The 26994-nt window shown below is 44.7% G+C and overlaps 1 protein-coding gene across 2 annotated transcripts in view; it reads right to left on the minus strand.

Annotated features, from left to right (window-relative positions):
• Window positions 1-217: 217 nt before the first annotated feature.
• Atp10a (ATPase phospholipid transporting 10A (putative)) overlaps window positions 218-26994 on the minus strand; it is a 184875-nt gene continuing 158098 nt past the window's right edge. For both annotated transcript variants that reach the window (XM_059273636.1, XM_059273628.1), the window contains exons 12-22: window positions 26363-26466; window positions 25869-25995; window positions 22102-22286; window positions 15710-16034; window positions 13449-13525; window positions 9996-10121; window positions 5557-5757; window positions 2461-2541; window positions 2269-2373; window positions 1665-1852; window positions 218-1534 (exon numbers count right to left, since the gene is read on the minus strand). In XM_059273636.1, coding sequence (XP_059129619.1) covers window positions 916-1534; window positions 1665-1852; window positions 2269-2373; window positions 2461-2541; window positions 5557-5757; window positions 9996-10121; window positions 13449-13525; window positions 15710-16034; window positions 22102-22286; window positions 25869-25995; window positions 26363-26466 — 2138 coding nt within the window. In that variant the 3' untranslated portion in view covers window positions 218-915. The remainder of the gene's footprint in view (window positions 1535-1664; window positions 1853-2268; window positions 2374-2460; window positions 2542-5556; window positions 5758-9995; window positions 10122-13448; window positions 13526-15709; window positions 16035-22101; window positions 22287-25868; window positions 25996-26362; window positions 26467-26994) is intronic.

Here is a 26994-nt window from a genome sequence, read left to right on the forward strand (position 1 = left end):
CTAAGATTTTGGTTAGTGGAGTCTGGCCGTTGCCCATGGCCTGAAGCAAGGAGCCAAGGGGAACAGGTCACTCTGTGATCCTGGCCTAGACATCACAGTACCATTGTCTTCAGTGTCTAAAGGACTTGCCTAAAGAAGTGACCACACAGTGTTCAGAACACACCCTCTTAGGTCATACGCCAGCATCTTCACACAACAGTGGCTACCAGACACACTCTTTGCAAAGTGGAGGTTATTTATTGCTTGTGGGGATTTTAGCAAGAAACACACATGACATTGGAGCTGTCAGACCTATGAAGTGAACTTTATGAAATGCCTGTACGGAACTGAGTGTTGGCAGGAACTTCACATGAGTTTTTCTTGAGTTTTCACTTTCCTTTTGCTGTTGGTAGCATTGGAAGCCAATGGAGGAATTTGCCTCAAAGGTCACACACCCTCCCCTCCCCTCCCCTCGGCCTTCTTTCCTCCTGGTCCTGTGTCCATCCCCATCAGAGTCACCCTAGGGGTCACTGGACTAGTCACATATTTATGCCTGCTTGCAGAAAGCCAGGGCCACATGTGCTGAGGAAACAAAGCACATTGCTTTTCCTTACAAAATGAGATGAAAAAATAAATCTAGACACACTTTCCAAGTGTCACTCTTCTTTAAACTTTATATACAGATAAACAGATAAAGATATATGCTCTTATTTTTTCATCAGTATACTCTACTTAGAACTTTAAAAAATAAAACTTTCTTTTTTGGTACCTCGGGTTTCCTATATTTGTCTTGGAAACATTTAAAAAATACATCTTCCTAGAACTCTTCTGTGCAAATAATAAACATAAATAACATTAACATCTGTTACAGAATAAAAAGGCTATTTCAAGGATTTCTTTGTCACCGCAATTGGCTGTGACCCTTTGGAGGTGATACTAGAAGTAGCCTGTGACTTGTCCCTGTAAGCTGTGCAGGTCCTGATCTGTCTGTGGGGGGCTGGACAGGAATTCACCATCCTGCTTATCCATCTGTAAACTACTTCTGGACAATTGCAAGACACTTCCCAGCCCACTGGCCAGCGACAGGGAAGAGATCCAGCTGAGTGAGCCAAAGCTGGGCAGATTGAACAGTGACGACAGGGAGGCTGTCTGGCTAGCACTGGTGGGTTTCTTCTTGGAGTCCCCAGGACACTCTTCTGAGACAGCCTCCCCAGGCATGGTGGGCCCCGAAGCCTGAGTGCCTAGTCCTTCCAGCAAGTTCTCCTCTCTTAAGGGCATGTTCGTATCCACTGCACTGGGCTCCCCGCTGGCCTCTGGGGAGCAGGCCAGCTGCTGTGTGAGCTGGGGAGCTTGACAGGCACAATCCCTGGGAAGGGACTCGAAAGGTGCCATGGTCTTCCTTTCTGAAAGCTCAGTTTCTGAGTCTCCAGGTGGTTGTCCCGGAGCAGAAGTCTCTTTGGGAGCACTGAATTTTCTGGGAGATTTCTTGGCTGACTGGCGTCCCAGCTGGAGCTGGGTAGGGAAAAGGCTCCCCTGGAGGGCTTTGAAAAACAGTCTAGAAAGAACACATGAAAAGGAATCAGATTCTAAAGGGCCAAGACTGAGCTTTAGGAGGCTCACGCAGGCCCACGCACAGCGTGTATGCTGCACTTGCTGGTCAGCGGGAGGCACCAACTGATACTCACCTGGGCAGCAGTGCAGCGACAGGCGCGAGGAGACAAGTCAAGTAAAAGAGAGGGTCACCCAGCAATGTCTGCATAGTCCAGTAAGGGTTAGATGGAGGGTAGCATGTTGCACAGGACGTGTTGTAGATCAGCGCCACGGAGAAAAACAGAAAGGTACTGAAGCCACAGGCTAGCCAGTTGAGCCAGGTCTGAAAGCAACCAGAGAGGAAGGGCTTTTACTTCACTTCAAGAGTGTCAACCACGACAACAACATGGGTTTATGGGGAAGGGCTAGGGGTGTGCCTTCCAGGTCTTAGTGAAGACTCTTGTTGTCAGTGGCTGGTTGGTCGTAGGAGAACAGGCTGGGACAGGACTGTAAAGGGAAGAGGAGCGCGCAAGGCAGGGGCATAGCAGTGAAGGAGACCGAGAAGGCAGGTAGATAAGTACTGTTCAGGATGATGGGTGGTGGGTTGTCCCTTTTCCCGGGAAAGTAGGCATCATTTTCCATCTTATCACACAGCTAGGGCAGCTTTGCAGCCTCCTGCATGTGTAAAACACCCGCTGGGAAGTTGGTGGCCCGCAACATGGGTCCCTTTTGGAGTGTGACTTTGCCCGTGGCTCTCACCCAGGTTTTGGTTTCAATACCCAGGTGCAGCAGGAAGGTGAACAGTGCTATTGCTGTGACAGGGGTTCCCCAGGTAAATACATCCACATCGGAGTCATAGTAGGCCTGAAAGACAAGCACAAGGGCAAAGTTCTGTGGTCTGTAGGTGCCTAGAGGCAGCTGAGGAACAAACTTGCGCTGGGTTCCACTTACCAGGTAAGGAATGTAAAAGCACACCAGGCTCTGGAAGGCGGCGTCCACCATGTTTAGCCAGAATGCTTGTGGCCGGTATTCCTGGGACACAGAAACGAGAAAGGATTTACAGAGAAGGGTTTGTCCCCTCCAAGGCGTCCTTGCTGTGGGATAATCTTTCTGTACACTGTGAAGTGTACAAAGATACTTGTCTTCGCCAAGGCACCTTCTGATTGGGTTAACAAATAGCTAAGCAGCCCATAGCTGGGGAAGAGAGAATGGGTGGGGCTCCTAGGGAGAGAAGGAGGAGGAGGAGGGATCTAGACGCTTGGATTTTACCAGCAGACGTGGAGCATGTCGGATGTGCTGTACTGAGAAGAGGTTACTGAGCCTCGTGGCAGAACATAGATTTAAAAACATGGTTAAATTAAGTTATAAGAGCTAGTTGGAAACAAGCCTAAGCTAGAAGCCAAGCTTTCATAATTAATAATAAGTCTCTGTGTCATTGTCCGGGCGCTGGTGATCCAAAGATAGTCTGACAAGAAAGCTTGCTACATATTCTTGAGCATGTGATACCTTAAATACTTAGGTCAAGCACTAGAGGAAAATGTACTGTTTCAGGACCCGAGGAGAGCAAGGCTCCAACATGGTGGATGAGAAATCAAACCAGGCAAGCTCATAGCTGTAGGCAGCTGAATCACTGGGAGCCTTTGAACCCAGAACATGAGCCCTATAGGTATATGTCAGCAGAGGTCATGAATTTGAGAGGGAGTCCGGAGGAAGGATGAGAGGAGCTGAGTGGAGAAAAAGGAAGGGTAGAAATGATGTCAATACAGTCAGTACTCATGAAATTCCCTGGTGGTGGTGTGCAGGGGGGCAGGGTAGGACACGACGACACTGCTCACTAAGCTTTACAAAGGAACTTTTCCTCAGGAAAGAACAGCCTACCCCCTGATCTGCCCTGCCCCCTAATCTGGACCCCCTGGCCTGGGCCTCCCTAGTCTTCCATTTTGAAAAGGTTTTATGATGAGTCCTTTATAAAGACTCTTAACAATGAGCCTTAGCTTTTAAAGTTAGATGATGGATGTTTCCTAGTGGAATTTTAGATTTACTTATTTTTCTTTTATGCATATGAATGCAGGATGTGTATGCATCGCCTAGAGCAGTAAGTGCTCTTAACCACCAAGCCATCTCTCCAACCCTTCGTGATGGTAACAAAGAAATTATTACTCTGGTTTTGATATGGTTTCAGTGTGTCCCCGAGGGATGATTCACTAATGCTTAATCCTCACTGTAAAATGTTGAGAGAGTGGAAACTTGTTGGGCCTTTGGAAGATAGTTAAGATAAACCATAGGAGCCCCCATGACTGACTTACATGAAAGAGACTAGAAGAGACACATCCTTATGACTGCCAGGCCATGCCATGCTTTCAAGCTCCATTAACATCAAAACCATCACCAGATGCAGCTCTTCAACCTTGGACCTTCAGAAAACTACTTTTATTTAAATAGCCTAACTTTAGTGGTTTGAATGGGAATAGTCCTCATAGGTTCATGTATTTGAATGCTTGGTTCCCAGTTGGTGGAACTATTTGGGACGGATTGGGAGGTGTGGCCATGGAGGAGGTATGCCTGCCTGTCACCATGTTCCCCACCACGGTGGCTATGGACTCACCCTCTGAAACGTTAAGCCCCCAGTACACTCTCTTACAAGCTGCCTTGATCATGGTGCTTTGTTGCAACAATAGAGAAGTAACTAACACCAACTTAGGTTTTTGCTGTATCAATGCCAAGCACACTATGAGAACTCTATACCGACAGCAAAAATGGCCTTGATACGGACAAATGAATGTTTCAGTACATGGATAACAGAAATCTGTATTTAAAGAAGAAGCAACTAGGACCCCATCATCCCTCCAGCAGCACCTTAGTAAGTCTTCAATGGCTTGCAAGATACACATAGGATTCAGGAAGAGCATTTACCACCACTTAAGGAAAGCACTGGTGACATTCTCATTGGTTACCTCATTCCATGTGACAAGCTTACAGTGTCTTGTCTCATGGCTGGCTGAGGACAGTAAGCTGGCTAGGGTGAGAATCCTGTCAAGACCACAGGTACTAGCCAGAAAACCAATTGTCTCCTAATGACCTGTCTCCTGAGCTGTGAAGCCTGCTCCTCTGAGAATTCAGTGTCAGCAGAGCAGCTATAGGAAGGTAACTTGAAGCAAATACATTCTGAATTAGACATAATGTGGAAGAGATAGGATGCTGCATTCTTTCTGCACACGTAACAACTAAACTGGCCAAAGAGAAGCATACATGGTTTACTGCAAGGACTGTCAGGACAGCTGGCCTTCAGTTTGCAAACATGTGGATTGCTGATGTAAGCATACATTTACATCTGTCTGCTCGTTCAGTGGTTTCCCTTTGAGTCTGTTGTCTTAATTCGTGGTCAAAGTAAGTGACACTTTTTCTTTGCTTTTGTTTGCTTTAGGGAAACTGATTATCACCTGTGACCAAGTCAGATTTGATGTAGACTTTTCTTGGAAACCTGGAAATAGCTGAGGTAGAGAAGGTTTTCATTCAACATACTTTATGAATGCAAAGGCATTCATTGTCCCCCCAAAGGCTTGTGTACTGAAGCTTGGTTCCAGGAGTGGTACTTGAGAGAGGTGACGGAACCTTTAGGAAGTGGAGCTTAGTAGGAGGTCCCTAAGTCATAGGGGTGTGCTTCTGAGGTGATGGTGAGGTCCTGGTTGCTTCCTCTTTGCTTCCTACTTTGGGACATGAGCAGTTTGCTCCAGTATATGGTTCTCACCATTGCCATGACAATCAGGCACTCTTATCAGAAGCCCAAACAGGATTGCCCGATCCTAGACTGCAACTGCCATAACCATGTGTGCAAAAAAGCTTTTCCTCTTACAAGTTAATTGTCTCGGGTATTTTATTATAGCAACGCAAAGCTAACACAATGTCTTACAGAGTCTAACATACAGCATCCATTCTACAATTTTGACAATTTTCTAGTAGGGATTTGGGGAGAATTTTACTTTCTGGAAGGTGAAAGGCAAGAAGGTGGAGGCCAAGAGATGGAGACAGAGAAAGCAGGGTGCTTACCTCCATGTTCTGGCCACTCTTGTAAAGCTGGGGCTCTCTCAGCAGCATGTCGGCTGGAATGTCTTTATCCAGCACCCCAGTCACGAGCTGGGGAAGCGATGAGAAGAGCAGATTAAAGAAAATCAGATACCACTGGTCAATCATGGCAGATGCAGAAAAGCCACAGTAAAACTGGAACCAAAACAAGAGGCCCACAAACATCTGCAACAGAGAAAGGAGGCATAAGAACAGGTTATTTTTTAGCTGTCCCTGCAGAGACTCATCTGAAGGACTCAATATCCCTGCAGAGATTTTCTGTAATTAAGTAGCTAGGCAGTGATTTCTCCCGAAAGCCTCCAGCCTTGTTGTTGGCCTGCTCACAATCCTCTTCTACCACAGTCCCCTGTTCTCAAGAGACCAGTAGCAGGAATTTGGAATTCCCAGGTGCATCCCAAGGAGGGATGAAATTTTGTTCCAGAAGAGTTGGAGATGGTCAATGTGAAACGATCAAGGTGGGGCTCATGATGGCTTACATCTTAAGGCCTGTGTCTTCTTCCCTGGGGCCTTCCTTTTTTCCGTCTTCCCAAATACCCACCCTAGGATACATCTGTAAGCCCATGCCCCCCATTTTCTTTCTTTCTCTCTTTTTTGGGGGGATGGGGTGAGGGGACAAGGCTATGTAGCCCTGGCTAACCTTGTTATGGTCCTCCCACCTCTGCCTTATTTTTGGAAAGGAACAGTGGAAACTCATTAATACTTTCCATAAGAGGAAGACACACGTGAGCACAAGAGCAAAGGCACGTAAGTAAGAAACAGACAGCATCAACCCCCTGCTCGGTGATGGTGGGAGTTAGCCAAGATGTCTTTCTGCTTTCAGCTGCTGAGAGTTTCAGTGGCTGGAGCGCATTTACATGGGAAATACAGCAGTCTGATGACGGATATAAAACACTGTGGTTCAGCTCCTGAATGCCTCCCAGAGGCCTGAGTTAAGGCTTATTTCACAGCTGATAGAGCTATTTGGAGGTAGTGGAAGCTGAAAGAGGCGGGGCCTAGTGAGAGGAAGTTATGTCAGGAAGGGCATGTCCTTAAACAGAATATTGGTAACCCAATTCCCTCTGGCTCTCTGTGGTAAGTAGCTTTGTTCCAATCATGGTGTGCTGCATCCTCATAGTCCCAAAGGAAAAGGAAAGCAAGTCTATGGGCTAAAACATCTGACGTCATGATCTAAACAAACAAACAAAACAAAACCAAAAACCCCAAACAAAAACTTTCCCCTTATAACTATTTATTTCAGTTATTTCATTAGAGTGATACAAAACTAGCACACAATGTGTTTTCACATTCACTGTGTGATTTGGCATAGATCATATCACCTTCTCTACTTCAGTGTCCCCGTCTATGCCACGGCCATACCTGAGAGAGCTACCCAGGGAGGGTGTTGAAAGGACCTGATGTCTTTAAAGAATTCGTGAGATCCCTGGAATCCTGTGGCTAGTCTCAGAGGCATACTCTTCCTAGTTTAATGTCCTCCTTTGCTTTGAGACTCAAGCTCAAGCTGCTCTTAACATTTACAGAAAACTAAGGTTTGAGATATGAAAGTGGTCAGATTATGAGTAATAAATCTAACACGAATGGATCTTGGCCTAAGGTGTCAGGGGCCAGTCTCCAAAGGAGATGTGGTAAAGTGGAGGAGGAAATGTTCCACTGGGCACAGTGAGGACTGCCTCTGGGTTCATGGATCTCTCCATGGCCCTTGAATGAGTTGCTTTATGCCTCTGGCTCTTAACTTTACCTCTCTGAGCCTTGGTTTCATGCCTTAGAAATGGCTTCTGAGGATCAGAAAAAAATGCTCGTCCATGTGGGTGGGAGCTATGACTAAATCCCCCAAGTACTGCTTTCATCTATGACTTAAGCTTCCTAATATGCGATGTCCCCCTCCACACCAGCCACTGACAGACTTCATTGATTTGCTCCCCTGCCTTCCTCCCACAGCTCACTCTTGCTCACCCACCATCGTGGGCTCAGCCTTCTGAGTCATAGTAGAGCAAATGGAGTCAAAAGAACAGGAAGAAAAATCCTTAGATAATTGAGAGCCCCCCTCATAGTACCAAAGAGCTTTCTTCCCAAGCCTCTGTTACTATAGAAACTGTTCTTCTCTGCTCTTTATTGGAAAGGCCAATTTATTCTTAAAATTAATGACTCTCTCCTGTGGGGAGTGATTACCCTTGAACTGCTCACGTGGATGAATGCTCTTAACAAAGCCCTGCATCTTACATGAGGAAAACCAGGCAGGCGGCTCTTTCTCCTCCTGTGCTCTCCAACGAGGACAGGATTAACATGGCAGGCTGCCGTGCTAGCCTCTGTTTACCTCTAAAATGTTAGAAAGCTTGGAGTATGTTACTTTCACTACCTTCTCAGTTTGACAGCCTTGAACTGGGAATTGCAGAGTTGAGCTAGCTTAATTCATAGTTCTGTTTTGGGGGATGAAAAAAAATTATAACCCATAGAAGTCAAACAGACATGGTCCCCAACTTATGATGCCTCAGTTTAGGATTTTTCAAGTTTATGATGATGGTGTGAAAGCAATATGCCTTCTGCAAAACTTTGAATTTTGATTTGGATCTTTTCCTGGGCTTTATTCTCAGGAAATGCTAGACAGTGGCTTTGAGCTGAAGCTCCCAGTTAGCTGGTCACAAGGCAACAATGCTCCAGTGTACTCTGAACTATGCTATATGATAGTAGTTGGCCTAAATGTACTAAATATATTTTTCATTTGTGATATTTCAACTTGTGATGGGTTTTTATCAATACAACATAACCCTACTCTAAGTTGAGTACTAAGGACTGAAAGAAATGAGGCTTTATTCCAGTCTAACCTACTCCAAAGGGGCCATTTACTCCTGGGGAGAGAAGGTGGGAGCCTCTAGGTTTTGGGTATCTGAGGCCTCGCCATTCTGGCAAATTCAATACTGGGGTATGAAGAAAGGAGAAAAGAACCCACAAGGGCAGAAACAGAACAATGTTTTTGGATGTGGTCCCAGGTGGAGCTTAACCTGAATTGATTTCCAAATCTACTCAATTAGCCATTTCCTGATTGGTTGCAAGCATCTGTATTCATTTGTTAGAAGACATTTTGGAAATGAGGCAAGTGAGTGGGTGGGAGAGGTTAGGAATGGGAAAGTATGTGTCAGCTTCCAGAATGAACCATTAAGAACACAAGAAAAAGCTGTACTGACTTCAGCTTAGAGTTAGCATGAAGGTTTTCACATGGAATTAAAAAAAAAAAAACTTTTAATTTATTTGAATCTTTTTCAGTAGATCACAAGATCTTCTTGACCCTGGAGTTTTGGTATCTAGACAGTGAGATTTATGGGACGAGCTTAGAAGGTCATTTATCCCAAGAGTTTAGTTTGTCTCCTTGTTGGTTCACTCAGCCTCAAGCTGCCAGAGGCAGAGCCAAAACCAGCAGCCCCTCAGGAGAGTGTCTAGAAATCTTACAAATGAGTCAGCTTTGTGATGATCCTGTGGGCCATTCCTCAGGCTTGTGGAGCATGAAAGAACTAAGATTAAACATGAGGACTATGTGGGAGAGATCAGGAAGGGCCCTGTATTCAAAGCCCCTGAAGAGACACAAATGTTCACAGTGCATCTGGCCTAGAAATCTTCACTTAAACGGAGCTACCAATTAAGCTAGCTAGAAGAGTGTGTATCTGCCCTAAGCCTAGGAGAGTGTGAAAGGCCCTTTCTTACCAGGTTCAAGGCCTCACTTGGGGATTTGTACAAGAGCTGGTGTGAGTGTGTCTCTGATAGTTCAACATTCAATGTCTGAACTATATAGCAAGATCAAGTGATTTTCTGATTGCAAGGCCACTGAACACACTTCTGCTTTAACCTTCCTTGCCTACAGCAGAGAAATCAGTGTCCCACTGTGGACACCCTAGTCCTAAGGAACACCTTAAGAACACTCCTAAGAAACACAAGGATGTAGGTTGAGAACTTAAGAACAGAATCAGAGGTCAGATAGTGACACAGTCTTAGCAACTCACTGTCTATTGGGTCCGTTGCAAATTGCTGGCCTTGTCATTATGCTACTTTATAAAGTCATATATGAACTTTCTTGTGTTGCCTGCTGTTTATAAGACCTTTCGTCCTTAAAGATGCAGCTGTTTTCATTTCCCATGAGTTAGTTTTCAGATATTATAGGGCACAAGACCAGGATACTATCACAGACATTCATACAAACCCAAAAGTGGACAGGAGACCCTGGTGGTCTTCTGGCCTTATGCAGGCATCAGTCTGACAAACTGTAAGCCTTTGGGGGGTGGGGGTGGGGTAGGGTTATCACAGAGGCCTTCTATGTCCCTCTTTCTCGACTGTCAGTCTGCAGCTGATACAGTGCAAAAGCAGTTATTGTAAACCTTTTAACTGAAAAATTCTAAAGACCCGTGCCAAATACCTACTGTGTTTTTGTAGAAGAAATACAGCACCATGTTGGCCAGTCTGGAGTAGCACCAGTGTCCGTGCACGATTAACAGTCTCTCCAGGTACCGGAATCTTGGCACTGCGAAGTCGCTTGCCATCACAGCCTTGAAAAGGAAAGTAATTCGCATCACTGCTGATGCCCGACCACTTGGCAGAGAAGAACAAAGGCAAGGCAAAGCAAACACAGGAGGAAAAAAAAATCCAGCTTCAAACACAGTGCTAAGTGTGGCTTCGTCTTATTAACTCCTTCAGTTAAAAAGAAAAACCAAGCCGGGCGGTGGTGGCGCACGCCTTTAATCCCAGCACTCGGGAGGCAGAGCCAGGCGGATCTCTGTGAGTTCGAGGCCAGCCTGGGCTACCAAGTGAGTTCTAGGAGAGGCGCAAAGCTACACAGAGACACCCTGTCTTGAAACCCCCCCCCCCCAAAAAAAAGAAAAACCACTCAATAAGCACTGGTTCTCAGGGATGCCACTTTCTAGAACCGTTTAAGGCCTCAAATGCTACATATATGATTAATGAATTTTAAAAAGCCTTCAATTTTTCTCTTTTAATATTGTTTCCTATCGAGCCTCAAAAACTAGAGATGCATGGAATTTCCCTCACTTTTCTCCGGCCCCAGTGGTACTTATTTCTATACTGTACCCAGATCTCAAAGATGAGCTAACGATGACCCACTGATGTTTATCGGATTGGGAGTTGTGTTTTGGATTGCTCTCCCAGGAAGTTAAACACTGCGGTTTTTAAGGAATGACAAGGAAAACATCTCTACATGTCTGGCACTTGTGCACTTCATTCCCCAATATCACCCTCTCAGCTGCTGGGATCTGCAGATGCTGAACTGACGGGTAGCTATGTGTGGGCCCACTCTCAGCCCTTCCCTTCCCCTCCTGCAGACTTCATCCCAGCTCCCTCATGAAATGGAAAAGAAGGAAAGAGAAAATGACTTCTCTCTCTGTCTTTTTACAATGTTCCCACAGCACCACACATATGGAGAAGCTCAGGTAACATTTGTTGAATGAATGGAAGGAAAAATTCATTCGGGATTTTTCAGCATTGCCAGTTTTTGCTATTTCCCCTAAGAAAAAGCTAACTAGACAGTACTTGTCAACCTCATATGCAGAGAAACCTTTGCCATTTTTTTTTTTTTTTTTTGAGACAGGGTTTCTCTGTGTAGCTTTGTGCCTTTCCTAGAACTCACTCTGTAGCCCAGGATGGCCTCAAACTCACAGAAATCTGCCTACCTCTGGCTCCTGAGTGCTGGGATTAAGGTGTGCACCACCACCATCATCACCACCACCACCACCACCACATGGCAACCTTTGCCTTTTGTATTACAGACGTTGATGGTGAGCACCTGGGGGGAGACTCAGCTGCTACAACTGCTCTTAGGCTTGAGGCAGGTACACAATCTTCCATCCATAAGACTTGTGACTAGAGTTACGTGAGCAGTGATGGAAACAGCTGGGACCATAAGGCAGGTGGTGTTGAGCAAGCACAGTTCTAGGTAGGATGTGTCTGAATATTTTTGTATGTACTTCAAGTTACACGTAATGGAGAATGTATTATGCAAGATGGCCAGACCTCTTCTGATGACCCTGTTGCTTGTATGTTATTCTGGTAAACGAGAGGATGCTATCCTGATCTCTTCTTGTAAAGCACAGATGTGAGAAACCTGGACTGAGTCCCTATGGGTATGTCAGGATAGGTAGGAGGTCACCAGTCCAGCCACTGTCTGACAGCCACCTCAGGCCAGGAGCTGGAAGGAACAACAGAGCTTCTGTGCTTGAGACACTCAGGTTCTATGGACTCCTCTGGTCTACCATATTGTGGAACAGTCCCTGGAGCCAAGCTCTGACAGAGGCAGGTACAAAGTGAACAGAGTTTCTACCACCCCATCTCTAACAGGACAGCTGGGGAGGCGGAAAGCATTGGCCAAGGCTATTTCTATGTAGGAACAGGCCTTGTGTCTGCACTGGATTTGGGGTGGGTAGGAAAGGCAGAAGACTGGAGAGCCAGGTGAGCGCCTCAGGAATTCTCAGCATTTGAAGGTGTTTCCAAAGACAGCCCCAAAGTCTACACTGTGGCCTACTAATCTGTTTTTCAGCACTTGAGATCACACTGTGTGTGCTAGGTAAGCACCCCACTCCTGAGCTGTGTCCTTTGCTCCTGTTCAATGACTGTCCTTTGACTATGTCTAATGGTGCCTGTTTCTAAGTCTATGCCAGGCAATAGTGCAGTCTCATTGATTTTCGAAAGAATGAATAATGGGATAAATGACTGAAGAATCAAAAAGCATATAACACATTTGGTTCAGAACTGGATGTTCCATTAGGCATATAAGTCAACCTTTTGTATTTGTGGGAATAGAATCTGCGGACTCAAACAACTCTGAATGTCAAATATTCAGTAAAAACTATATTGAAAATATAGAAATTATTCTCTCCAAACAACACAGCACAACTACTATTTACATAGTGTTTCCATTGCATTGGCTACAAGAAATCATCTAGTGATTATATAAAGTGTATAGATGGGTGTGTGTAGGATTTATGCAAATATACCAGTTTATGTGAGAGACTTACACATCTGTGGCTCTTGGTGTTGAAGCAGCTCTCCCTAGATACTGAAGGGCAACTGTGCTATACTTCCAGTAGGGGCCCTACTATCCGACTGCAGTTTAATACGAAGCCAGAAAATGAATATTCTCTGCACAGCCAAACACATAGTGAGTTTTCCACAAATAGTTTTTGATTGAATGAGTGATCCAACCAGTGAATAAATGGTGATTAGCATTATGATTTTAAAAACTCACTGAATAAACTGTTCCCTAAAAGCTTTACCAAAGTTTAAAAAAATGTGACTCAAATTTGCTCAAGTGTTAGAAGTTGTAATACTATATCTAGAAGCAGCATATTTTAAATTAACCAGTGTTTTCAATTTCTGGAACATTCAGAGCTGACACAGAGACAAATGAAAAGCACAGACGGAACTTCCATGGGCGTCAGGATGGCTACATTCCATCTTCAGAGTGATTTCAGGTCCCAACAGTGTCACAAGGCACCTTTTACAGAGTATAGTTACTGTTGAGTAATAGTAAACAGAAATGCCTCCTGGGATGGGCCAGGGGAGGCAATGACTCACCTTGTCTCTTGGAGTCAGGATTTCCCCAAATATACTTGTATTGACAGAGGCAAAGACATTTATTGCATGTGGCTTCATTCATTTATTGCACGTGGCTTCATTAACAGAATGACATTACACTTTAGCTTCTACTACTGGCTTAGCAGAAGGTGAGCACTGGCCCATACTGAAGGCAAATCCTTCAGCTTCATTAAAGCCCGGAGAAAGGCTGGGATAACTTGTGCTATGATGGAATAAGAGGCCAATGAGGGCCATTTTGGTCCTACAGGACAGCCCAATTGGTCTTTTACCTGCATGCCTTCCTGGCCTGAGATCCCCACGCCTACATCTGCCACCTGTATCATGCTGACATCATTGGCCCCATCACCTGAAAACAACACAGGCAGGAAGAATCATTGATTTTGAGATGCATAGAATCACAGGGACATGTAGAGCAGAATCAGGCCCAGTACAACATGGAACTGCCAGTCACATCAAGCTGTCCCAGCACTGAGCCACCATCTTATTCACTGGGTTCTATACTATCAAGATATGCTTAGAAAAGGCCCTTAATGTGACAACACAATACATCCTCATCACTATTGCAGTTATTCAACCCCTCCAGCTGGACACCAGGACCTCTCCAACTCACGGTCACCTTAGCAATTTTCTTACGAAATCAAACAGGTTAAGTTCTGCTCAGCATTTTGTGCACATTGATTACCTCAGGGAATTAACCAAAATGTGCTTTTTGGCTCTTTGAGGCATAGCAAAGAAAACGTCCATTGTACCATCAAGTTGTTGACTGGTGAATGTTAAAAAGTCAGAGACCTTGACATCTTTGGGATGTCAAAACACTGACATAGCCATTATAATTTGAGACAATAGCAGCCATTCTTGGAACTAGACTTAGAATAGCTCAAGACATAGCAGACATGCCAAGCTGTAAAAACAACAGGTGTAGATATACAAAAGTCAGAGTGACTCACAATGTGGTTGTATGTTGTCCCTTTTATTTCTCTTCCCCCACTATTAGAAATCAAACCTAGGGTTTTTGAACGCCACACAAATATTCTGCCACTGACCTATATCCCCAGCCCTCTTTTTACTTTTTATTTTGAAACAGGGTCTGAGTTTGTTGTGATGGCCTTGAACTTACTCTGTATCCCTAAGGCTGACCTTCAATTTGCAATCTTTTTGTCTCAACTTTCTCAGTACTTGGGTCCCCAGGTGTGGCCTCAGGTGATTTTATTGTTCTTTATTGGGCTAAACTCAATGGATGATCAATTAGTATTTGTTGAATTAAAATTTTGTGAAACAATGGGAATCTCTCTAGCGTCCCATAATGCCCCTATTCAAAATGAATTATCATGCGCAATGGGGCTCTCGAAGTCTAAATTGCTGGTTCCTTAGACTAGAACATATGGTCCAAGAAATGACATGACATTCTAAGGGAGATTAGCTTCTCCTTCCCTGAAGGAGATGCTATCTTCCCTCAGCCTGGGCCAGGGGAGCCATGGTGAACACTCTGATCATGTCTCCTAAGCATGTGTCCTCGTCCATCTGTGTATTCTCCTTAGTGGATACTATGGACCTCCATAACTCTTAGGGTGTGCAGACTTTGGCTACCAAGGTCTCATACTTAATGCTGACTTCTCCTAGCAGATGAAGTACTCGTGGTGATAGCGGGCAATACCCCAGACTTTCTGCAAATGATACTGTCATTATAGGTGACTGACTAGTTGGTAAAGATACTTTATCCCCGAGCCAATTACTTCCTAGGAGTGGGTTATATTTATAATTGGTGTTATGAGAGTTACTGCCTTCCTGGCCCTCACCAGGAAGTGGCTGAACTGATGCGGGAAACTATAGCCAATTCAGACATAGGAAGAGATGATTCCTTAAGAATGTGTTAAGTGACTACCACCCTGTCATTGGAGGGGAATCTAGAAGGTTCCCCAGCCAAGGGTGCCTGCAAGAAAAATAAGGTTAGATACTGTCTTTAAATGATACAAAGTTGTGCTGTCTTGAAATGGATTTATTGAATGAGATTCTTGTCTCAAAACAGTCAACAAATTCAGATGAGAAGAGTCACTGAGTCTTCTGGTTGGTGCAGCCCGGGTCCCTAGAACATTATACAACCTTGACCCCAAGAGGAATGTGACAACTCAAAGCCCTTAAGCCCTTGAAAAAGGCCTCTGCTATGTCCACATGTGCTAACATAAGACCATCACTGTGGCTGAACTGTGTGGGACAGGTAGGTATCTAATGTCCTGTCTCCTAAGCATTGGCCTACATTCCAGCTTGTCCTCTAACGTTAGCAGTTGCTGATCTTGTAATAGTACCTATGTCTGCTATCTTATCTTGGGGCTCTTTGATGTATGTTTTATGTCTGGAATGCTCCCCTTTACCACACTGGGTAGAATATTGTAAGTGGAAACAGGTGAACAAGGCTTCTCTTGTTTCATAATGTTAGATGGAAGAGGACCCGAAATTCAGGCCACATAGAGAGGGAGAAGCTGAAGAAGACAGCTGTAGGGTCAGGCCATGTAGTATTGGCCTAGATACTTGCCTATGGCCAGGGTCATGGCCTTGAGCTTGCTTCTGACCAACTTAACCACCATGCTCTTCTGCAATGGGGTTGACCGGCAACAGAGGACAGAGCGACACTGCTTGGCAAGGAAGAGAAATTTGTCCTCCAGGCTTTTGTCAAGGGCATAGGCCAGACTTCTCCCATCAATCACAAGGCTTTGGCTGGGGCTGGAGCCAGTGGATGTGGAGGCTGGGTTGAAAGAGAACCCCACGCTCACATTGCTTTCAGTATTCTCAGGGGTGCTTTGGGAGATTCTGGGCTGCACATACTGGAGGCATTGGTCCAGGAGGGCTGCACATGCTTCCTGAAATTGACAAGCAACGTATTTCAGTAGAGTAATGTTACTGACCCTGGTTATCTGCCTCAATGCCCCAAGCTGATGTCCTTCTAAGGCATGTGGCTGTCATGAATGGCTCTTTAGACTTCCAGAAAAGGAAGTTCAGCTGGAGAGGATGACTTCCTGCATAGGAGAGAAAGAACTCAGCTTCTACTGGATTATACTTTATTGCCCATGCAGCTGTGCTGAAGTTGATATGGAGCATGTTCACCTTCATGGATGTGGGTGCATTACTGCTCTGTCTTACACGGTTAGGCTAAAGGTTCAACCTGTGTGTCTCTACAGTTCTCTAGGGCCTTGACCTAAACCTTCCTGCCTCATACTGATCCATCAATGGTGGTGCACAAATCTCTTTCAAAGCTTTTTATGGATCAGTCAACAAATATAATTTCAGTGTTCTGTCTAAATTCTCCATTTCCACTTGGGAAAGAAAAAAAGGTCCAATTACTGTGGTTTTTCATTATCCATGCCCTTCCCAAACTGGATCTGAGTTCCAGAGAGAAGGAAAACCCGGATAGTAATAGGCTTCGGGGGCAGGAACCAGAGACCAAAGAGGGAGCTCATTCCCAAGAACAAACACACAGAGAGAAGTTTGAAAGGCTCCTGTCCTTCTGCACACAGACAACCCACTAGAGCCTGGTTCCTTGCAGTATACTGTGGACAACCAGCTGTGGCCAATCAATACTTACTGGTCTGTCACATTCAGAAAACTAATAAATCTGAAAAGAGATTGCCACTGCTCTTAGGAAGACTGGAAGGCAAGGCAAGCCCCTGGATATGACCACTGCCAGTCACAGATGGGAACATCCAGACTTGTGACAGGAGATAGAAACCTCTCCTGGAGGAGGACATGCTGGTAACTGGGGAAGACTTAAGAAGAACGTGGATGGAGAAACTCCATGAGGTACCTGGTCCTACTACAAAGCACTGACTCATACAGGGAGCTCTTGGTGAGATGAAGCAGGCTCACCCCATCCAGTCTCTCCCCTGATGCAGATATTGTATCTGGCCAGGGGCACAGAGCAGCTATTTGTGAACTCTGAAAGAAAACTAGCATTCGGATAGGGAAAGGAGATTATCATTAGGACCCCAAAGGGTGACAAATGTTCCGTTTTCACCCTGGAAGCCTCTGGCATGGCCCAAGGTCTCCAAGAATTGAAAGTGGATGCCAGAGACCAGCAGCTCAGGAAGAAACCCTGGGCTCTGGCTGCAGGAGGGAGGAAAGGCATTCCCAATACTCAGATAAGACACAGGGAACCTCTGCTTTTTTGCTTGTTTTTGTTTTATTTTCCTGTCTTCTAGTCCTCATCACATGGGTTCGGCTATGCTGGCAGCGAACAGGACCATCTAGGGATGAAGATTCGGAAGGAGTGGAACCCGCCTCTTGTCTCAGGCACTGTGGTGTCAAGATGGCAGTATAATGACTGCCTTTCTTCTCTGCCCTGCCATTCCTGGGCTCCACATGCAGGTGGAGGAGGAGGAAACCGGGAAGTAGAAAGGAGTAACATACACCTTGGCTTTCTCACCAGAGGACAGAAAAGGGGACTCTTGAGGAACTAGAAAGTACTAGAAAGATGGTAAAAGAAAGATGCCTCAGCTGGCTCAAAAACACTATTTATGAACTTAGGGGTTCATTGTACGATGTGAACACGTGGGCATAATCCTGAGGGGACAGCAATACTGAGAATGATACTCTGGCACAGCCACCAGCCCTGCTCTACACTGACTTCCAAAGAGAAACATGTGTATTCAAAGCTGGCACTGGAAGCAGACCAAGGGTGAGTAAACCACACATCCAGAGGCTGAGCAGAGCCTCAGCTCCAAATCCAACATGGCAGATAGCCTGCTTCCAACACTCCATACTCCATAAGAACTTTAAAACGGTGAGAGTCATAACAGAATACCCACAATGCACATGTCAAAAGCTTACAGTGCCAGGAGAATCAGGACATCCCAGCTCCTGTGGAAAAGCGCAACGGACAGAAGGTGACTTTGACACTGGACTAGTCTAACAGGGACATTAAAGCAGCCAGCACAGAAAAGCTTCAAGCAAGCAGTAGCATTCTGGAAATCAGTAGCAAAACAGTTTTGGGGGGAAGATTGTAAGCCATATACAGAAAGATTATGTGGAAATTTAAATGTAATTCTAAATACTTTATGTAGAATCTTTGTCCTCCAGGTGGACTGCAGCACCCCACTCCTGAAGTGTGAGTTCACAGGGACTTGTCTCCAAAGAGTTCAATAAAGGAAAAGGGGGGGCGGGGAGCTGTAGTCCTTGTAAAATGAACACAAGTGGCAAACACCAGGTCATCGACAACATGATGGCATGATTATACAATGTGATGAAATGATGATGCCTCATGCCCTCCACACAACATTCATAGCTTCATTCTCGTTATAATAGCAATATCAGGAGAACCTAAAGATCAAACCAGTCTATAAACAATTTTATCAGTTCTCTTCAAAATTCCAAGGACACAAAAGACAAAGACAGTCTGAGAAACTGTCACAGTCAGGAACATTCAAGAGAGCTTTGACAAACAGATGTAACATGAAATCCTGAAACAGGATGGCAGGTGCCAGGTAAGACGATCTATATAGCAAGAGCTTTTGTTAGAGCATGTGCTAATGTTAGTTTGTGGGTGTAGCAAATGCTCTATGCTCCTATAAGATGCTAATCAGGAGAAATTGGGTATGATATGGGAATGCTCCAAAGACTTTTCCAAATATTTTTGTAAATATAAAACCATTCTATATATGGAGTTTATTTTCTAAAATCATTACTATACAGGCTTAGTAGTAAAGAGACAATAACAGAAGTCAGTTAGCTTGAAACAAACACAAATACAGAGATCAAACTGCTTCAGACAAACGGCAAAGAAAAAAATCCCAGGAGCAGCCACACAAACACAGTCACTGGTTATTAGGCAGCAGGGGTCCAAGAGCTGCACCGATTTCCTTAGAAACCACGTATCTGGAAGGAAGTGGAATACGCTTGGAGTACTGGAAGGAAATCATTGCCATTTCAGTCTCCCATATTCAGTGAAGATAGGGGTCCAGAAGGAAAGCAGTTAAGCCATTTCCTGAGTGAAGAGACAGTGTTTGCTGTCAGTGGGCCTGCCCTACAGCAATGGCTTCAGATACAAGGCAAGAGGTGAGCCAAGGAGACTGAGGAGGAAGTCCTGTCCCCTGACCCTTAAGACACAAAAACTGAACCATCCCATTTATCAACTGAAGGGCATGGGCTGTAGAGAAGAGAGCAGCTGCCCCAACACAATGCAGTCTCAATATAGACCACTCCTTTGGTTACTGAAAAGCTAACAAAGTTTGATGAATTGAAATATTATTTAACCAGAAATATTATTTAACCAAAATGGAATAAACTAGGAATCAGTAACAGAAAGGTGATAAGACAACCTCCAAATATTTGGAAATGAAACAAAGTACTTTGAAATAATCCACAGACTCGAAGGTAAACATAAGAAATATTTATAAAAATATCTTGAGCTGTATAGAGCTGAAAACACATTTCAAAATTGTGAGGTACAGATGTTTTGCTTATATTAGAAAAGAAAAAAATGTTTGGGAACAGGGAAATAAAGCAAGATGAAGACGAAGAGGAGGAAGAAGGCAACCCAGATCATCATCAATAAAACTGAAAATAAAACAACAGAGAAAAGAAATCGAAGCAGCCCAAACCTTGTTCTTGAAGAGTCAGTATAACTGATAGGCTGGCATCAAAAGCAATCAAGGAACAAACACAAAACACCAATGTCATAAATAAGAGAGGAAGTGTCACTGAAATCCCACAACATCAAGACAGCAAGGAGAACATGTGGCTCTCAGGGACAGGGTCCTGAGGTCTGGACAGCTAATGATCTGGGTGTGGAACTTAGAAGGAATCCATGATTACCCATCACTCTGGGATAATGTGCTGTGGGATGTATGGCAAATGTGTTGCTAATTAATCAATAAAACACTGATTGGCCATTGGCTAGGCAGGAAGTATAGGCGGGGCAAGGAGGAGAATAAAGCTGGGAAGTGGAAGGCTGAGTCAGAGAGACACTGCCAGCCGCAACCATGACAAGCTGCATGTGAAGATCCTGGTAAGCCACGAGCCATGTGGCAAGGGATAGGTTTATGGAAATGAATTAATTTAAACTGTAAGAACAGTTAGCAAGAAGCCTGCCACGGCCATACAGTTTGTAACCAATATAAGTCTCTGTGTTTACTTGGTCAGGTCTGAGTGGCTGTGGGACTGGCAGGTGAGAGAGATTTGCCCTGACTGTGGGCCAGGCAGGAAAACTCTAGCTACAATAATGCTTTTGTACACTGGTGTAATAAAATGCTGATTGGCCAACCCAGGCAGGAAGTATAGGAAGGGTAAGCAGACAAGGAGAATTCTGGGAAGAGGAAGGCTGAGTCAGGAGGCACCAGCCCTCCATCCAGGGAGCAGCATGTAATGGCACAGAGTGGGACACAGAGACCAGATGGGACACAGAAAATCTTAGTTTTTCTGTGACCCACTGGGTCCTAGCCACTAACACCCAAGTAAACATACAGAGGCTTATATTAATTAAAACTGCTTGGCCATTAGCTCAAGCTTACTACTGACTAGCTCTTGCACTTAAACACAGCCCATTTCTATTAATCTATATGTAGCCACATTTTCCATGGCTTTACCTGTGTGCCATTACATGCTGCTCCCTGGACAGTGGGTTGGCATCTCCTGACTTAGCCTTCCTCTTCCCAGAATTCTCCTTGTCTCCTTATCCCACCTATACTTCCTGCCTGGCTACTGGCCAATCAGAGTTTTATTAAACCAGTGTACAAAATCATTATCCCACAGCAACCCATAGAAGTTACTTTATCTCCTAAAGAAGGCTGAGGAGGGGATATACACAGAGGGAGTCTTGGGCTTCACCAAGAAGTTTGTGAGTAGCCTGAAGAGATTTCAAGTGGAGCTCATGGGAGGAACCAGATACTAGATCAGGGAGGTGCTGGGAGTAGACACCCTTTGCATACTTGTGGATTTAACCAAACAAATGTGAGTGAACCAAAGAAGTGCCCAGAGGCAGTTGATGAAACCAGAGGAGTTCATGCTGAATAGATCACTGCCTTGGCTCCACGTCCTAGACACATAAGACCTTGTGAGAAAAAAAAAATCCAGTGATATGACAAAAGAAGTTGAACTTTGCACTAATAAAACCCAGATGTACATTCCTTTGGTATTAAGAAATCCCAGATCCAACCTCTCCACCCAGAAGACATCCTTTTCTAGGGTCTAGCCTGATAAGTGTAGTCCTCATCCTTCATGGAGGAGCCTTCTCTTTGCAACAGCCAGGGACCATTACAGAAAACCACGGCCAATCAATGGATACATTTACAGTACAACTATAGGACAGAAGGTTTGGGGAGCACAGGGAAAGGGGGGCAAACCACTCATAAGAACAGGAGGAACAGGGAATTTGCTGTGAGATTGTTTCTCCAGGAACTATCAGGAGCTATATCCATGAAGTTTTATCAACAGGACTGCCTAAACATGAGCTCAAAAGGACAACAAAAGGCAAGTCAACACAGATGGGAGAAAGCGCAGAAGACCTCATCCTACAAAATTAACTACAGACAACTAAGGCATGCTGAGAGCAGAAGAAATGTGTATGTGGCAACGATTAATGTAAAAAGAGGCCATGAATTTGAAAGAGGGCAAGGAGGGGGATAAAGGGGAGGGCTTGGAGAGAGGAAAAGGAAGAAAGAAAAGATGTAATTACATTACAATCTCAAAATATAAAATATTTAAAAAAAATAAAAAGAAATCCCAGAAAAGTCTACCTCTCACAAGACGATGATAAGAATGTCCCAAGTCTCAGAAATAGTACACATGCTAAAAGGGAATGCAGTGGGTAAACATGTTCCTCACTGTGGCTGCCAGAGGTGGACGCCTCAGTGGCCTTCGAACAGAGTTCTATCATGGGAGCCTACAGGACATGAGGCCATCCTTGAACAGGGCACAGTCTCTCCGGAATCTACATACCTGAGACTCAGCATTGAGTGTGATGACATGCTCTTCATGGTCCAGCAGTTTGCAGGCATATGCAATGTTAATGGCTGTTTCTTGTTTGTCACCTGTGAGGACCCAAATCTGCAGGCCAGCTTGTCGTAATTTAGCGATGGTTTCAGGAACTCCATCCTGAAGGCGGTCTTCTATTCCAGTGGCACCTGGTTAAATGTATGACAGTTCCAGTGAGTCCCTCTTCACAATTCCTGATGGCATACAAATGCCATGTACCAAATATACCAAAGATAGATGTGGCACTACCAAGTACCTAAGACTTTCTTGGGGCTGACTTGCCAGATGACACTAAGTGGCAAAAAGTCCCTCTGGAAGCAAGCTAAAATGATCCATCATTCCAGGACTGTGCTGGATGCTTACCATAGCTATTGCCATGACTCAGTCAAGAATATGTAGGAGGAACAAGTGCGAGTCAACAAACACTGTTATGTATACTCACCAAAGCATAACTTGAAATCGTTCTGACTAACAAGCAGCTAACTTTTCATATACTCTGAAAACAGAGACTATGGAGCGAGGAAACCATCATATGCCCAAGGGATTAAAAGAAAAGTCTTAGTAGTTACCCATCTCCTATCCTCCAGAAAGTTTCCACGCATGAAATTCAATGTTTGCGCTTAACCATGTCAACCATTTGTTATCCAAACCAACGGTGGAGAGAAAGACTCATTCGTTTTCTAAGCAACATCATCACGAATGCCTTATCCACAAACAAAGAATTTGAGGCAAGTTCCTCTTACTGACTTCATTGAAAATATACAACAGGCTGAACATCTCTAACCACAAAAAGATGAAATCGGAAACGCTTCAGAAAATTTTTAGATCTAACATGATCTCATGTGATAGATAACAGTCAAAACACAAGGGTCTAAAGGGTCTGCAATTGCCTTCAGGCTATGCATAAGGTAGAAGGTATACAAAATGCAAGGTCATAGTCCCCAGATTTATCATTGTGCATGTACAAGAAAGCACAAACTCTCAAAACCCAAACACTTCCTATCCTAAGAATTTTGGGTGAAGCATAATCAACCTGTATTCAGTGCTAAAATGTGCCCAAGTCTGCCTTCATTTCTCATCTGAGGACACTGGTGAGATGCTTTCTGCTTTCCAATCTCTAAAAGTGAGCCATGACTTCCTGGGCTTCAGCCCTGGCCGAGGCTCCTTGCCATTCCTCCTTCAAGCTCCTGGTGCTGGGGCACTGCTAATGGACTGCAGGTCTGTGTCCCCAGCTGCCATCAATGCTTTCAGATTAACAGATGGAAGCCCTAACTCCCAGTGTGACAGTGTTAGGAGGTGGGGTCTTTGAGAGGTGATTATGTTTAGATGAGGCCACGAAGGGGCAGGAGGAGGGTCCTTGAGGACCATGATGCATGGAAATGCCAGTTCAGTTCTGAGCTCTACCATGCACCCATGTTACAATAACCACATGTCAGGTGGTTTTTGATAGAAGGGGAAAGAAATGAGTGGTTTCAGATGACATTTAGAGGAACCAGCAAGAATTCTGGGGTAAATGAGCAGAATGATACAGCTGAATTTTGTTTCTTGCCCAGTTTAAGAACCCAGTATGAAGGTGACCCTTCCTGCTAAAATGTTATTTGTGGTTCTCTTAGGTTGTTTAACATAACCACCTAAATAAAAAGATTTAGAAAGAGGAATTTGGGTTAGAATATTAAAGATATAAACTGCTCAGTGAGGTCTCGGGAAACTTCCTGAACTCCTTGCCCCTTGGTGAAGCTGTGCTAGGTGGCACATTTTCAAGCTTAGGTTCCATCACTTAAACTATCAATTTTCTAGGTGCTCGGAGGTGGAAAGTGGGTAACGACTGTTGGATTTTGCCTATTGCCATAAGTTCATGCAAAAGATCAAAAGGTGAGTTATCTCACCTTGAGTGTGAAAACAAGGTCTACAAAGGCTGTTCTGACTTGAGGTATGTTAACAGAGACATGGCTCAAAGACTGGGAAGTGGCGGAGGCCCCTCTTCTAGAGACAATTTGTAGAAAAAAGAGCAGTCAGGCCATCTCAGGTATAGATTCATCAGCATGCCAGGGGCTGAGTGCAAGAGCCCACAGCCAAACCATACTCCCTGCTTCCCACCACCTCCTCCTCCCACCCTTACAGCCACCTTCCCCACAGAGCAGATAAGAACCCTTGGAGACAAAGACTGAGTAACGTGTCCAAGCTTCCATGGCTAGTAAGCGGCAGAACCTGGATTTGATAACCAAGCCAGGACTCCACACTGAGGAGGATGGTGGGGATGGGCAGTGGAGCTGCTCAGAGCTGTGCTTTCATGACTCGGAAAGGGAAGAGACACCATCTGCAGTGCTTTAGAGTGGGTCCAGCCCCTACCACAAGGGTGGACCAGGCAGCAAACTTCACTCCATCTGAGAAGTTAGCACTGTCCAGGAGAAATACCACCTCACCACTGACCACCTCAACCGTGAAGGGGGAGTGCCTGGGATCAAAGAAGATGAACAGGTGGTCCAGAAGAATAAGCTCAACACCCCCTCTCTTACCACTCTAGCCATCAATAAAGAACATTCCAGAGAAGCCCTTTCTGGGTTTATGTTGTTTTATTGTTTTTCCTTTTTTTGAGACTGCCCCCCCCCCCCCCCCCCCCCCCGTGTAGCCCAGGATGGTCTCAAACTCATATTCTACTGCCTGTACCTCCTCCATCCTGGAATTACAGGCGTGCACCATCTTATCTAGCTGTTGTTGACTTTCTGAAAACAGGGGTATCCTTATTAGAGCAGCTCCAATTCAGTAATCAAATCAGTGGCTTGAAATAGGCAGAAACTGTTTGAGGGGCTTCATTTAATTTATTAGAGATAGCATTCACTAAGTCTCTGGGTTCCAATCCAATGGCTTTCTGAGTAGGGTATGGTCTGTCAGACACTGTGGACAAAGTATGTAGTGGTATTCTGTGTAGAGCACATTATGCTATTAAATATTAACAGTAACTATTATAAGAGATATGTATAAATAGGAATACAGATTTCCTAATCCCTCTGCCCAGAAAATGAAAACAAGGGAATGCATCCTTTGTTAAATAAGAAAAGATGAACTCTCTGGAGCTTTATGCAATCCCAGCAGATTCTGACCAATATTTCACAAAATGAGGTGTACGTACATTACACAGCTAGTTTCCCTGTGAGCACACATCACATACACAGCCATGGGATACCCAGCTGAATGTATTCACTATTTTAATATGAAATCTTAAAATATTGAAAAATTAAATATTAAAATAGGTACCCAAGTAATAAGTACCTTAATGTCTTCCTAATAACTAATTAGATTTTATTAGATGTAAATAGGGATGAAGAAGGAAATATGAGCCATTTTCTTTTCATCCCAAATGAATCTAAAATGATTTATAAGATGCAAAACTCAGCATTTCCATGCATGTTCATGTAGATTGCCAGGGGCTTGAAATCTTCCCAGCTGTCTATTGTCAAAAGGCTTGCTCCTTATAGCCATTTTTGTTGGAAAGTGAGGTTTAAAGGAGACATGAAGACAGCGAACCTGGAGTGCCTGGCACATATGAGCCCCATGGACAGAGCCTGCAGAAAATGTTTCTCTGACTTGGGAACAAGCTAGCTAAAAGCCAGGTGGTTCCCCAGACAAGCTCAACACAGTCCAGAGCAAGAGAAGCAGCCATGTCACTAGTCACTCCAGGACCCCTGCAAACAGCACTGCTCTGTACAACAGGCATCTGGAAAGCTAATTACCCAGCAGGTGCAAGTTCGTCTCCAGGCGCACCGCAGACTGGAAGAGGAGCTCTTCACGGCCTTCCACAGATGCCTCTGCTTCTATGTGGCTCTGCAACCAGCAAGCGTACTCTTCTTTGCTCAGAACCTATGGAGACACACGCTGTTGAGTGCTGCACTGGGTGCTGTGCATGGGAGAGGCTGTTACCAATGTGTGCCCTCATGAAGATGCCCCTCACTCACCCTCCTGAACATGCATCTCACTCACCCTCCTGAACATGCATCTCACTCACCCTCATGAAGATGCCCCTCACTCACCCTCCTGAAGCAGCTTGTCACTCACCCTCCTGAAGGGCCCCTCACTCACCCTCCTGAACATGCATCTCACTCACCCTCATGAAGCAGCTTGTCACTCACCCTCCTGAAGGGCCCCTCACTCACCCTCCTGAACATGCATCTCACTCACCCTCATGAAGGGATCCCTGGCTCACCCTCCTGAAGGGGCTCTCACTCACCCTCTTAGCAATGCACAGAGTACGCAGGCCTTCCACTGCATAAAGGTTGAGGTAATTCTGTGTTTTACTCCGGATCCTTTTCTGGTGCCTTCCTCTGGCATCATCTAGGTCAGAGTACAAGCAGAACCAGTAAGAGTGACCCAGCTAAGTGCCCCAATGAGGGTCTTCCTGTTGCCTGTTATACTGATTACAAATGGTGTGCAAATGTCATAGAACTAAAAGTCAGCCAGCTGTTACTGTAATAAAATAACTCACCAAAACACAAGTCTGGGCTTGTTTCTAAAATTCCTTGTTTGAGAAGCACAGGAGAACAAAACTTCATCAAAAATGACTTGGCATGTTTTAGTACAGTCTGCTTAATAGAGGCGGTGTATACACACTTATTTATAAAAAACTGAACTCAGACAAAGTCTCATTTCTCTCTTCACAACATCCCCTACTGTTGGTAAAAGATGTCCAAATGGTAGATAAGTCATACTTTTACTAAAAACACACACACACACACACACACACACACACACACACACACACGCTCTATATTAGAAATTTAAGTGTAACTGAACATTCTATATATTGTATTATCTTACTCTGGCAATCCTGAGCCATGAGACATCTAGACCCAGGAAGACTTG

The sequence above is a fragment of the Peromyscus eremicus genome, chromosome 1, assembly GCF_949786415.1.
Source record: "Peromyscus eremicus chromosome 1, PerEre_H2_v1, whole genome shotgun sequence".
NCBI lineage: Eukaryota > Metazoa > Chordata > Mammalia > Rodentia > Cricetidae > Peromyscus > Peromyscus eremicus.